The sequence below is a fragment of the Berghia stephanieae genome, chromosome 3 (assembly GCF_034508935.2).
Source record: "Berghia stephanieae isolate SIO BIC M18660-M18661 chromosome 3, UCSD_Bste_1.3, whole genome shotgun sequence".
In the NCBI taxonomy this organism is placed as follows: Eukaryota; Metazoa; Mollusca; class Gastropoda; order Nudibranchia; family Aeolidiidae; genus Berghia; species Berghia stephanieae.
The window spans coordinates 16782181-16795367 of NC_088362.1; the positions used below are offsets into that span (position 1 = coordinate 16782181).

Sequence of the window (13187 nt, forward strand, 5' to 3'; positions counted from 1 at the left end):
AATTACATCCTCCCTCACCGTCTCCTCCTCCTCCTCCTCCTCCTCCTCCACCACCACCACCACCGCTACCACTATTCCAACCACTACCACCACCGGCACAATCATTCTAACCACCAAGAGAGCAGTAAAAATGATGTAATTTGAGCTCTGAATGAAACTCGAGTCATATCGCGGTTGTTGCTTCTCGATGAAAACTTTAAAGTTACTACGTATTTATGAAAATGTAACAGAAATATCAATCTCTTTAATTTTTCGAGTGAATGAAATGGACTTGTATTGTCAAGGTGTTGTCGCATTTTGTCTCATCGCTTTATTTTGTTGTTGTATTCTCTTTCGTGATTCCTTTTTGATTACGTTTGGAATAATTAAAATCTACTGGTATTGTCATTTCATTGTGAATGTGGTTATTTGTGGTTGAAATATTTTATATTTTTAAAGTTGATATATATATATATATATATATATAAAATATATATATATATATATATATATATATATATATATATATATATATATATATATATATATATATATATATATATAATATATATATATATATATATATATATATATATATATATATATATATATATATATATATATATATATGACCGAATCATCTTTGCCCCACCACTATAAATAGGCTAGAACCGCCACTGCTTTAGATGACCTTCGGACGGCATATATTATATCCGGACGGTTCCGGACTCTGGCAAGGACCGGAAATAGACCAACAGGAGAATCGAGGACTAGCGGAAGTGAACTTAAAATTTAACCTTTACACTTTAAACTTTTAACTCGGCACTCGGCACTCGGCGCTAACGATGCAACCATGCAATGGAGTTGGATTCTTGCGAATTTCATGTTGTGAAACGGAAAAAGGGTAAAAAGACTGGGCGGAATGTTGAAGTTGTGACCCATGACAATCATGAAGATGGGCCTATGTTTGACAAAGTCAGTTTTAAAAGGCGTTTGGTGGAGTGTATGTAAGTATTAGTTGAGGCAAGGCAGCAATCTTGACTCTTCTTCTTACTCAACTCCTCGTGCAGGGAAACATTCATAAACAAAACCCAAAATATTCCCTCATAACCTATCTAGTTAGTACCTTTAACTAACCTTAATAGTAATAGGAAAAACAAACACCCCAGCACCTTTACTAAGAAGTCTTTGACTTATTACAAAAGGAATAACATTGAGTAAGGGAAAACCAATCCTTGCCAGCATCATTCATTTTAAAAAAGGCTGCCACTGCCCACTACCTCTATTCTCACCCCCGGGATGAGAATAGAAAAGCGATCGAGCTCTCACCCCCCGGGATGAGAATAGAGGTAGTTGCCCCTTCTCGCTATTCTCACCCCTGTTAACCAACAGGTAGGGCGGGTAGCCTAGCCTAGCCGCCGTCCCTTTCGCTATTCTCATAGGCTGTCATTATTCCCAGACGCCTGTCTGGGGATAATAAAAATTCGTTATCCCCAGACAGGTGTCTGGGGATAACCAATTTTTGTTATCCCCAGACACCTGTCTGAGGATACTATCCCCAGACGCATGTAGCAAGTGGGCAGAAAGATTTTATGCAAAATGCCAAACTAGGCGTGAAAAAACCAAATATTCTGGAAAAAATACTAGTGGTTGTGTCCCAAAACAGTTAATATATCAAGTGATATTTAACACAAGATGAAAGTAAATAGTGATCAAATGTCAAATCCAGCTCTTTTTAAAAAAAAATATTTTAAAGCAAATGGATCAATGAAATTTCTTTGTTACTTTGATCTGAAAACGTCAAACTGGCAATTCGACTTTTTATTTTCAACCAGGAAGAAAGTTGTTAATCATCAAATTTGTTCATAGTCCACCAACCATTTAAATTTTCATTACCAACCTACCTGTTAACTTTATTGATCATCTCTGGTTTCTATAATTTGCTCATTCTGGCCACAATTTTGGGGACGACCGGGAATAATTTTTATGTCACGGACGAATTCCTAGGCCATGGTGTTGTTCGCCCCAAAGCCCAAAACCCACACCTGTTATTTTCCTGTCTGCTTCGCACAAGACAATACAATTTAGTATCACACGTCCACAAAACTAGATCCAACAACATATTTTTATTCGAATCAGAGATGAAAATTTTTTCATGAGTTTTCAATGAGTTTTTTGTTTGCTAAACCTTTATGTAAATGTTCCGTTTCTGAGCATGAATTTCTTAAATTGTTTTTATTTTTAAAACAATTATTGTTTTTATTTTTAAAACAATTATTGTTTTTTTTCTTCTCTATCTGACCATTTGGTCGCTCTCTGAATATTTCTGTTTGTTTGCTTTTTAATTATTATTCTTTTTAGACACTATTTGAGATCGGAGTGGGGACGAATATATTTGCTAGAAACTAGAAAAAAACAAGAGAGAGAGAGCGAGAGAGAGAGTTTAATAATTAAAAAAAGAGGTGGGGGGAGGATGGATGGGACATTTATCCCTTTCAACGTTCTGTAAAAAGAAGACGGAATTTAAAAAAAAAAAAGGGACGTTACCAGGATTCGAACCCACAACGTCGGTTATGGTCAAACTTCCAGGGCAGACGATTAAACCATTCGGCCATGACACCCACTTCGAAGTCGACGCATATTGTGTATATGTAGTAACAACTGATTTTAATGTTGGTTAATTTTATGTTTTTATAGATATTTTATTAACTTTCCTTATTTCTATGTGCATCTGGAAACATTCCATATTCTGGAATGTGGATAATTGTTTAAAAGAGCGGAGTTTCAAATATGCGTCTGGGGATAATGAAAATTCGTTATCCCCAGACAGGTGTCTGGGGATGACAAATTTTTATTATCCCCAGACAGGTGTCTGGGGATAATCACAGCGATTCTCATATCCCTGTGTAGGGTCAGCTTAGCACCCCCCCCCCCCCCCCCCCCCCCCCCTTACTACTCTCATCTGATCATCGTCATCTCTCTCGTTACTACTTTTAGTGGCACTGGACGTAAGGAGGGTGAACATCAGCCCCACCCCTTCTCGCTATTCTCATCCCTGTTAACCGCAACAGGTAGGGAGGGTAGCCTAGCCGCCGTCCCTTCTCGCTATTCTCATCCCTATTAACCAACAGGTAGGGAGGGTAGCCTCGCCTAGTCCCCGTCCCTTCTCGCTATTCTCATCCCTGTGTAGGGTCAGCTTAGCACCCCCCTTCCTCGCCATTCTCACCTGATCATCAAATCTCTCGTGGTACGGGACGTAAGGAGGGTGAACTTATATCTCGTGCATTTAAAATGTAGACTGGCTGGCCTGAGATATGGGAATCATTGTTGGAAATCTGTCTACGGGATTCTCTCTTCTCTCTCTCTCTCTCTCTCTCTCTCTCTCTCTCTCTCTCTCTCTCTCTCTTCTCTCTCTCTTCTCTCTCTCTCTCTTCTCTCTCTCTCCTCTCTCTCTCTCTCTCTCTCTCTCCTCTCTCTCTCTTTCTCTCTCTCTCTCTCTCTCTCTCTCTCTCTCCTCTCTCTCTCTCTCTCTCTCTCTCCTCTCTCTCTCTCTCTCTCTCTCTCTCTCTCTCTCTCTTCTCTCCTCTCTCTCTCTCTCTCCTCTCTCTCTCTCTCTCTCTCTCTCTCTCTCTCCTCTCTCTCTCTCTCTCTCTCTCTCTCTCTCTCTCTCTCTCTCTCTCTCTCTTCCTCTCTCTCTCTCTCTCTCTCTCTCTCTCTCTCTCTCTCTCTCTCTCTCTCTCCTCTCCTTCTCTCTCTCTCTCTCTCTCTCTCTCTCTCTCTCTCTCTCTCTCTCTCTCTCTCTCTCTCTCTCTCTCTCTCTCTCTCTCTCTCTCCTCTCTCTTTTTTTTTTTTTTTTAAGCGAACTGGAGTCGCCCAATTTCTAAGAATTGGACTTTTCCTTTTATGGGAATATTATTATTTTGTGTTGACTTAGCTGTCTCAATTTCTCCCTACGTTAGGTATTTTAACTTGTTTATATTTTCTCGCTCTCTCCCTCCCCCTACCCCAAACTTTATTTCTCTACATCTTTTATATTGTTTGTATTTCCTTTCTCTCGTCCACTCAATATTTCATATCTCTCTCGCCCTCTCCCCATCTCCCCTCTTTCTCTATTTTAATTTGTTGGTATTTTCTTCTTCTCTTTCTCCTCCACATTCTATTTCGTTTCCCCCCCCCCCCTCTCTTTCTTTCTCTCCCCTGTCTCAATTTATATCTGGCTGTTGGTTAGGTAATAGTAATACGGGATGAGAATAGCGAGAAGGGGTGGCGGCTAGGTTAGGCTACCTACCCTCCCTACGTGTTGGTTAACAGGGGTGAGAATAGCGAGAAGTGGCGAGGACCTCTACTCTCATCCCGGGGGTGAGAATAGTCACTCCGTTTAAAAAATGAAAGGAATGCAGAATGTTTAAATTCTTTTCATTTTTGCAAGCAAGGGTACAATCTGACCTGGACCATTATTTCTGTCATGGAATTTATATAGATAATTGCATATTCTAAGTTTGTTCCCGAATATTTTGACAGGGGATATCTCCCCCCACCAAGAATAAAGGCTGGAGATTTTCTGTTCTTTTTCCCATACTGCGTTTAACTCAACTTGTCTCTATACCGAGGCAAAGCTTATTTTTCGTAATTTGTTTTGTTGGCTTTAATCTAAATACACTCCTACTGGCTTTAATCTGAATACACTCCTACTGTGCTTTTACTGTAAGTTTCTATCACAAAAAAAAAAACAAAAAACCAGAAGTGAGACAACTATCCGTATCCCCTCCCTTTATGGTTAGACAGGCTAATTGATTTGTGAGTACTAACAACATTCTTTTAAAAGCATATTAGATGATACATCTAACAGGATGTTTGACATATTGTTATTATCAATTTCTGCTGAGGTCCTTGATGGTTGAAATAAATTTTCAGACAATTTTGGAAAAGACAATTTTAACTGGCTTGGAAGATATTGAAGTGTATTAGTATTAAGAATGTTATGTGCTATTTAATTTCATTTTTTTTTTTTTTTTTTTTTTTCAGGCAGGAAATTAGACTTACAGAACTTGTGGAGAATTGCACTGGTAATTGCTTATATCATTTTTATTAATTTTATTCCCTTTTTAAAGTGATTTTGTTTTATGCTTAGACATAGATATATAGTCTATCAATATTTTGAATAACATGTTTATGATGTCAGTAAGATTTATGTTTTAATTGTTTCTCAATTGAAATGTTGAGATGAGCAGCAATAGTCCCTGTTGTCTTCTTTCCGGGTATTTGTGATATCAAAACTGTTTTGTCCTTCGTCAACACTCATATTTGTAACTGATAACAGAACAGGTTCTATACAAGATAAAAATGTACATTATTCTGTCATTTTAAAATGTTGGAATTGAATATTTTACAGATTATTTGATGTCAGTGAATGTTTACCAAGAGGAAAAATGTCTGTGTCCTAGCAGTAGTAGATTTGGTGACACTGAAGATTCAGAACAACAGCAACATTCTAACTTTCAGCCTTGGCCTCAGTTACTGAGTTATGGTATAGGTCGATTCACTTCTTGCCCAATCGCTCGGTATCAGTTGGCTTTTCTTCTTGTGTTACGAGAAAAACTTAAGGTGATACTGCTTTGATCTAATAAATTAAATATATTTCTTGGTTCAAATATTTTTTATTTTATTTTCTTTTTTGAACTTAATTTTTTGAAGTAAGACAGATCACTCCTCAAGATAGCCTATTTACAAAAGCAAAACACACACACATGTTTACAAGCAGCTGCATGGTAAAATTAAATATAAACAAGACAAAACAAATCAAATGCACAAATGTTAAAAGCTGCCACAAAATAATTTAGATTTTAGTCTTGATTTCATGCTCATTTTTTGTAAGTTTTAGATTCATTTTTTTTAATTTACTGCTTCTTGGTTTTTAAATTTATGTTTAGATTGTCATGTCTAGTTTAAAAATTTTGTCTGCATTAATAAAAATAGCTTGCCCGTGTATGAGTCTTTTACTTTTACTCGTTTTATATAAAGAAATTGGATATCCAGCTTTATTCATTCCTTTATGATATTTTTGTTACAGAATCCACCCTGCCATATTTATGATCCAGTCTTTTCCTCCAGAGAAAAGGAAATAATAGAAGACTTTGAATGTAAAGTTATCTCTCACAATGAGGTAAGGTTAAATACTTACGTATATAAAATTATTGCTTCAAAAGTTTTGAATAAGATTTAGTCGTGATTAAATAAAAACAAGGAACTTGCCTTATCAATGTAAAATTAAAGTCGATTTAAAACATGAGAGTAGCCTCTATTCAGTAGCTTCTAATGTATAAATAATGCAGTTGGGTTCTATAGGATAAAAATGTATTTAACATTTTTTCAATTAAAAAAAAATATTGTAACATTCTCTTCACTACAACCACTTAGGGCATGAAAAAATATAGAGATGGAGAAAGGGGTTATTCATTCAATTCAACAGTATTTGGACAAGGAGGGACTGTTGTAGGTTTAATTATGGGACAGCTTTGGTCATTGTGTGCTGGTCTCTGGTTTCTGTTTCTTTTTGATGTCTTCTTTGTAACAGTAACATTATCACTTGCACTGTGGTGGCTCATTTTCATTTTGAAAATGGAAAACACTTTCTGCCAGAGTCGAATTGGAAGAACAGCTGGATGGACTGAAGGCCAAAAATGATTTTAGGATTTAAATAGGATCAATGTTTCCTGTCATCTGTATCTTTAGAAAATCAAAACTTTCCTGGACGGTGATGCCATAAGTTTCAGACTCTTTTTTTTTTTACTTTTACCTGTTAAGAGCACTGATTTATACATCTTGGTGTGTGGTGAGTTGTTCCACGATTGATTTTTGTTCGTTGTTCTGTGGATTTATACATTTATCTTAACCACTCTGTACTTATTTTTCTTTCTTTTCAATCCTTTCCTTTCTCTTCAAAACTTTGTCCTTAAGTATTATATTTTTGGTGGAAATGAAGTTTGATTTAAAAAGACATGTCATAGTTATTGTCTAGACCCCCTCAAGAGACTTTGCTGGGACTCTTTACCTGGACACTGCTGGGAGTCTTTAGCAGCCCCCAGACCCTAGCAATTTTACTGACTTTTTTGGATTTGGGAATTGGAAGCAGTGATGGTCTTTAATCACATGATTTAAGTTTATTGCCAGTGGAGCTCTTGAGTCTCTTGTCCATCAGTTCACATTTATTTCCATGGTTGCCAGTGGAGAAGAAAGTTGAGTTCAAGATCGCATGCCTTGTGTATAAATATAAATGGCTCAATGAAGTCTCTTTCCCAGATTATCTCATATCCCTTGTTAAAGTTCACAATCCCCCACACACTCTTAGATCCTCATACCCTTATAATCTTGATGTAGCTTTCGCTAAAACCGATTTTCAATTGATCTTTCACTTATGCTGCTCTGAGCATTTGGAACTCTCTTTCCCTTCAAATAAAAAGATCTGGCTCCTTTTACTCTTTCAAGATAAAAATGAAAATAAAGTTTTTAAACATGTGTTGATATCTAGAATTTGATAGTGAAATCATGATTATTAAGTGTAAATTGGATTTCTGTGTGGGGTTCCTGATGCATCTTCTATCCCACAATATGTTTTCCAGTTGCTTTCTGTCTTGGAATGAGATTACTTAGTTTTGTCCTACCCTGACTGGAGTCCTTGTGTCGAATGTGTATAGTATAGTTTTGGGAGATGATATTTTTTTCCTTGTAAATCTCTCTCAGTTTTGGGTGTTTTTTGTTTTATTTGAACATATGATTTGTAGATATTTGAGCGTGTTCCTCTTAGTGTGGACCTGTGCCTGTGTCAGGATGAGACTTTTAGGCGATCTCAAACCATGCACAATGATAGTATGCTCTACTCTTGGAATCTATATCTGTTCCCAATTTGTGCCATTTCCATTTGTCTTACTGTTCTTGTACGCTTTTAATTGTAAATCTTTAACCTTTTTTTATTATCCCATTTTCTTCCTTTTTACCGGTGCTGAAATGACCTAAATGTGTCGCAAGCGCCATAAAACCCTTAAAAACAAAAACAATAAAGTAGATTTGCATGGTGTGTATGCGTGTGAGTCATCTGTAACTCTTAAGTGCTGACAAGCATTTTATCAGTTTAGAAATGGGCACTGTATAAATGATTGTTGTTATGTTTTGTTTATGTTGTTTGTTCAGTAATATGGATTGCGTTTTGCTCTTTTTTGTTGAATCAGACTAACCTACTCACATTTTGTTTGACTGGCTTTGTAAAATTATAATGACCATGATAGCAATTCTTAAGGTCTATATCTTCCTTTTCCTTTCCCACTTTTGAATAGGAGGGAAAGCGTGTATGTGATTCCCGGACAATTTTGTTCATGCCTCATTGTGGAAAAGCCCTGTACAACAATGTCATCTGGGCCAACTTGAATACGCTGGAGAATCTAGTCATCATTGGCAATAGCTTTTCAAGGATGCTGGACAGGTGAGCTGGATAATGATTTCTTTCTGTCTTACTCTCTAATTTTCTTTCTGTCCTTTATTTTTCTCTTTCTCTCTCACTTTTTTTCTCCTTTCTATCTCACTTTTTTTTTTCTTCCTTTAATTTTCTTTCTCTTTTCCTTCCTTCCTTTTTTCTTTTTTTTTTTCTTCTATCTTGTCTTCCTTTCTTCTTTCTTTCTTCCTCTTATGTGATGATGTGGTGGTAGTAGTAGTAGTGGAGGTAGGGATGATGGCTTGGAGTGCATTATATTTACTTCCTCCCTCCACTCACTGTCTCATATTCACACACTTAACACACACACACAAAGCACATAATGACTCGGTGAAAAAATGATATCAAAGTTATTGGAAATGGGATTTTAATGAAAGTTGATGCTTAGGTAAATGTAATATGAACATAAACCATTAATTTCAGAAGAAAATATTTTAATGTCCTAGGTCGTAATTTTGACTCAGAAATTTTGCTGGACACAAAATTGTGCTAAGGTTCGGAGCGCTGCTACATGCCTGGCTAAACTATTTCTATTTCTATACAAATTTATCAAAAATTTATTGTAAGCAACTTCTCATAGCGGGTGGTTGGATGGGAGCATCACCCTTGAATCATATACCTATGATGTTCGCATGGGTGTACGATCCGATAGTGATGTCGTTTCTTCTTCTCTTTACTAGCCTATCCTGCTTCTTTGGTTTGTGATTGTATTTTTGACAGGGGATATTTTTTTTCCTGTAAATCTTCTGCCTGTTTGTTCTTGGTTATTTATAATTTAGCTTATGATATCTTTAGGTTATGATTTTGATTTACATTTGTACTATTTTTGTTAGATTGCTTGTTTTTTTGTTTCAGCGGTCGCTCATATAACCTCAATTGTGTTGGAAGAGACCTAAAGCAACAAACAAAAAACAACTTCTCATATATTTCATAATTATATTTCAGTAATCCACATCGACTTCTCAGCAAGACAGCTAACTATGTGATAAAGGTAGGTTTTCAAAGTCCCATGTATTAAAAAAGGGAGAAACTGTGAACCGCCAGTCAGTCACGAGATTGACAAGACTTAGTAATTTCTATGTATACTTGAACTTCATGGCATTTTGAGTTTGGTCAGATGTACAGATTTTTTAAGCCAAAATTGGCCAAATGCAGATATGTTTTAACTTATTATAATTATTATTATCATCATTATTACATACCTGCCAAGTACCTCGATAAAATCGGATTTACTCAGATTTTTCTCTCTTCTTTTGAGTACCCTGCCGTAATATGGAAAACTCAGATTATTTTTTCATCCATCATGTCTTGACCAATAAAAAAAAAAAGTTTAAAAATGCGAAAATTCGAAACTGATATTTCATGTTGGTGAGTGCAAGTTTTTAAGATTTGTGGTACTAATGCTCATTAAGGGATGCTGGGCAACTTTCATAAAAAGTATCGGATATTTGGTGAATTGAAAGGAAATACTTGTAAGATTGAATAGAGACATATGAGTATCGATAACATAATTTATTGGGCAAAGCCGTTCACTGATTCACCAGTTCGATTCTTTTTCATATCACCTGATGATTCGATGTTCCTGTCCAAATTTAGGTTTACCCCTATTTTTCCCCCTAGACTCCTTTTTTTTTTTTCAGCATAGGTTGGCAGGTATGTTATTATTGTCATTATTATTATTATTATTACTATTATTAGAAATTAATATGAATTAAAATTGAATGAATGAAATGAAAAGCACACATTCCAGACAATCACATGCGTACTCAAGCACATGAAGACCTAGTCACACATAGGCATTACTCAAGCTTTTAAACACATTAATTCAATCATTAAAATTATTAACAGTTTAAATAGATATATTTTCAGGTAAGATTTAAATAATTAAAATAGTTTGAATATTCCTTAGAGCCAGAATGCTTATGGAGCCCGCATTTATCGCAATTTCTATAGTGCGAAACTTACTGTCATTTGCTAGCTATGCTTGGGATAGGACACAAGTATATTTCAAAGCATGTACTACCAGATCCAATACTCGGCTACCCATTCACTGCTGGATTGACAGGGGGGGGGGGGGGGTCGGAAAAGGTCTTATCTTGGATTGATCTCGGTCCCTTTGTGTGAGAAGAGAGTGCTCTACCAATTGAGCTTGTGGGTGCTACAAAAGCAAATGATCTTTCCCCAATCTTTCTTTTGTTTTAGATCTAGATAAAATTATCATTATCATTATAATTAATAACATGTTTTAAAAACATTTTAATTTTCTAATTGGCTCTTAAGTGTTGATCATTGTGTCATTTTAAATTAAAGAAATGTACTCTTCCAACTAATTCACAGGTAGCCCCATACATGGTAGAGACACCCTTAAAACCAGCATCGTTTGTACACACTGATGTCTTCAATGATCTTTCGTTCCATATCTTTCCCAAGTCAAAGTTAATCAATGCACTGCCTGAATTTGGAGAAAACAACACAGAACCTGTGTACACCGAAGAGGAAGTGGAAATAATCCAGAAAAGTATTGTGTGATATTGTGTTATATATATAAATCTGCAGTTTTGATACAGTATGAAGACTAGAAGAGCGGGTGGTTGGATGGGAGCATCACCCTTGAATCATATACCTATGATGTTCGCATGGGTATACGATCCGATAGTGATGTCGTTTCTTCTTCTCTTTACTAGCCTATCCTGCTTCTTTGGTTTGTGATTGTATTTTTGACAGGGGATATTTTTTTTTCTTCTGTAAATCTTCTGCCTGTTTGTTCATGGTTATTTATAATTTAGCTTATGATATCTTTAGGTTATGATTTTGATTTACATTTGTACTATTTTTGTTAGATTGCTTGTTTTTTTGTTTCAGCGGCCTCTCATATAACCTCAATTGTGTTGGAAGAGACCTAAAGCAAAAAACAAACAAAAAAGACTAGAAGACTTTGTGCAAGAGAGACATTAAAAATTTTGCATTACTATTTCCATGGTAAAATAGGGAAGGGGATACCATTTTTATTAAGATTTATAATAGTAATTCATTAATATAATCAAATATTTCTAGCATTCATTGATTTTAGCTAGAAAATGATCAAACTATTCCTTTTAGTTTAAATAGATTTTAAAAATCTGTATGACAAAACTGTCTGTTAAGATTATATATATATATATATATATATATATATATATATATATATATATTATATATATATATATATATATAAATATCTTTTGGTGAATCACGTGTAACTGTAAATGAAAAAAAAAAACAACAACCCCCACCCCACCCTAAAGCCTGAAATTATAAATCCCCAAATACAATATCTGTTAATTTTATAATCGCTGGAACCCTCCTGTCCCTCCCCCTGATTCCAGTATGATATAGTAATGATTTTTGTGTTCCGTTTTTGAATAAGCCCATTGAATGCAATATCCTCACCATCAATGTTCCAAACGTGGCTAATGTGTTTATGAAGGAGCTTTGAGGGTCCTTGATAATTGAATTAACTAAATTCACGGCTGATGAAGAGCTCATCCCGATAGATGAGAGCACTGTCTCTTGTAAACCGCCGTCCAGTACAGCATTTTTCAACTTCGCAACTTTTCTTCAAAGAGACATGTCTTTGCATTGTAATTTTAATCTAATTTTTCTGTTAATCTCTGAATGTAGTGCCAAACGCCTGGTGGCCTCTGTCTTTCTGTTTTTCATAGCAGCAGAGACTGCAAAAGTTACCAAACTACTCTGGTTAGTTTCTGATTTTTTTCTCTAGCCAAAGCATTGTATGATTGACTTAATGTTGCCTTGCATTTTGCATCCACAAATGACTCTATACCGTTAAGGGCTCTTCGCTGCTGAGCGTTGAACAGGCCAAGAGTTTGCTCTGCCCAAATATTGTGGACCGGTGCAGTAGAGGCAGCATTGACAGTACCTGTAGCAGGGTTGGACAGGTCCCCACTGAGGTACCGAGCTAGCTGTCTTTTTAGAACAACAAGGAAGCTGTTGATTAGATTGGTCAAAGCAGAGACGCCAACTCCAAATTTAGCTCACATGGGTTTTGGCATTGCTCAGAGGAATTCAAAGCCCAAAAAGTTTTCCACGGGGAAAAAACGCCGCGCGGACGTAAAAAATACACGAACGCAAGCAAGCAAAACAAATTTAAGTCCAACATGCACATATATATAGTAAAATAAAAACAAAAAACTTACTCATAAGGCTCAGCCAGCTGATTGTAAAATGCTTGATACTTACTTGATGGAAAAGCACAAAACAAACAAAAAAACAAAGACTGGACAACAATGGAAGAAAGTAAAGTAAAAATTTGACAATACAGGAAGAAAGAAAAAAACTATGGTACAATCAGCACAGCTGAGCCCTTGTGGATGATTTCAATCTGTCCAAGGCAGCCTTGTCCAGGGCCTTTAGTCCGTTGATCCTGGTGTTGAAATCTTGTCCAGTTGACTTGAGTACAAGAAGGGTCTCCAGGGACTGATCTCCAAGGTTGGGTCTTTGCTCTGTCAGATTCCGCCTGACTGACCAAAGAGAAAACTCTCTCACAGGCTGCTGAGCTGTGCGGTATGGTCAGCAGACCCACCATGATCCTACAGAGTCCAGCCATTGTATAGCAATAATAATTGATTTTTTATTTTTTGACAAATTGATTGATTATTGCTACAAATTGATAGCTCACAGTGAACTGCATGCAAAGCTTTTTAAGTTTTGAAAATCTATCAGT

At 36.1% G+C, this 13187-nt stretch overlaps 1 protein-coding gene across 2 annotated transcripts; it reads left to right on the forward strand.

The window, feature by feature from the left end:
- The first annotated feature begins 812 nt into the window (after positions 1 to 812).
- Positions 813 to 11074, forward strand: LOC144969478 (SRR1-like protein). 2 transcript variants are annotated; one of them, XM_078908601.1, is made up of 7 exons: positions 813 to 986; positions 5005 to 5045; positions 5372 to 5583; positions 6050 to 6142; positions 8310 to 8455; positions 9410 to 9455; positions 10802 to 11074. In XM_078908601.1, the coding sequence occupies exons 1-7, from the start codon at positions 838 to 840 to the stop codon at positions 10991 to 10993; spliced, it is 879 nt and encodes a 292-aa protein (XP_078764727.1). In that variant the 5' UTR covers positions 813 to 837; the 3' UTR covers positions 10994 to 11074. The 2 variants fall into 2 exon arrangements, with proteins under 2 accessions (XP_078764727.1, XP_078764728.1); XM_078908602.1 differs by having other exon boundaries at positions 833 to 954.
- Positions 11075 to 13187: the final 2113 nt, after the last annotated feature.

What these genes read in the sequence shown, in the direction of transcription:
- LOC144969478 (XM_078908601.1), top strand. Translation starts at nt 838, where the DNA reads ATGGAGTTGGATTCTTGCGAATTTCATGTTGTGAAACGGAAAAAGGGT. An exon ending in AGGCGTTTGGTGGAGTGTAT is followed by an intron (nt 987 to 5,004) that starts GTAAGTATTAGT and finishes TTTTTTTTTCAG; the next exon opens with GCAGGAAATTAGACTTACAG. An exon ending in ACTTGTGGAGAATTGCACTG is followed by an intron (nt 5,046 to 5,371) that starts GTAATTGCTTAT and finishes AATATTTTACAG; the next exon opens with ATTATTTGATGTCAGTGAAT.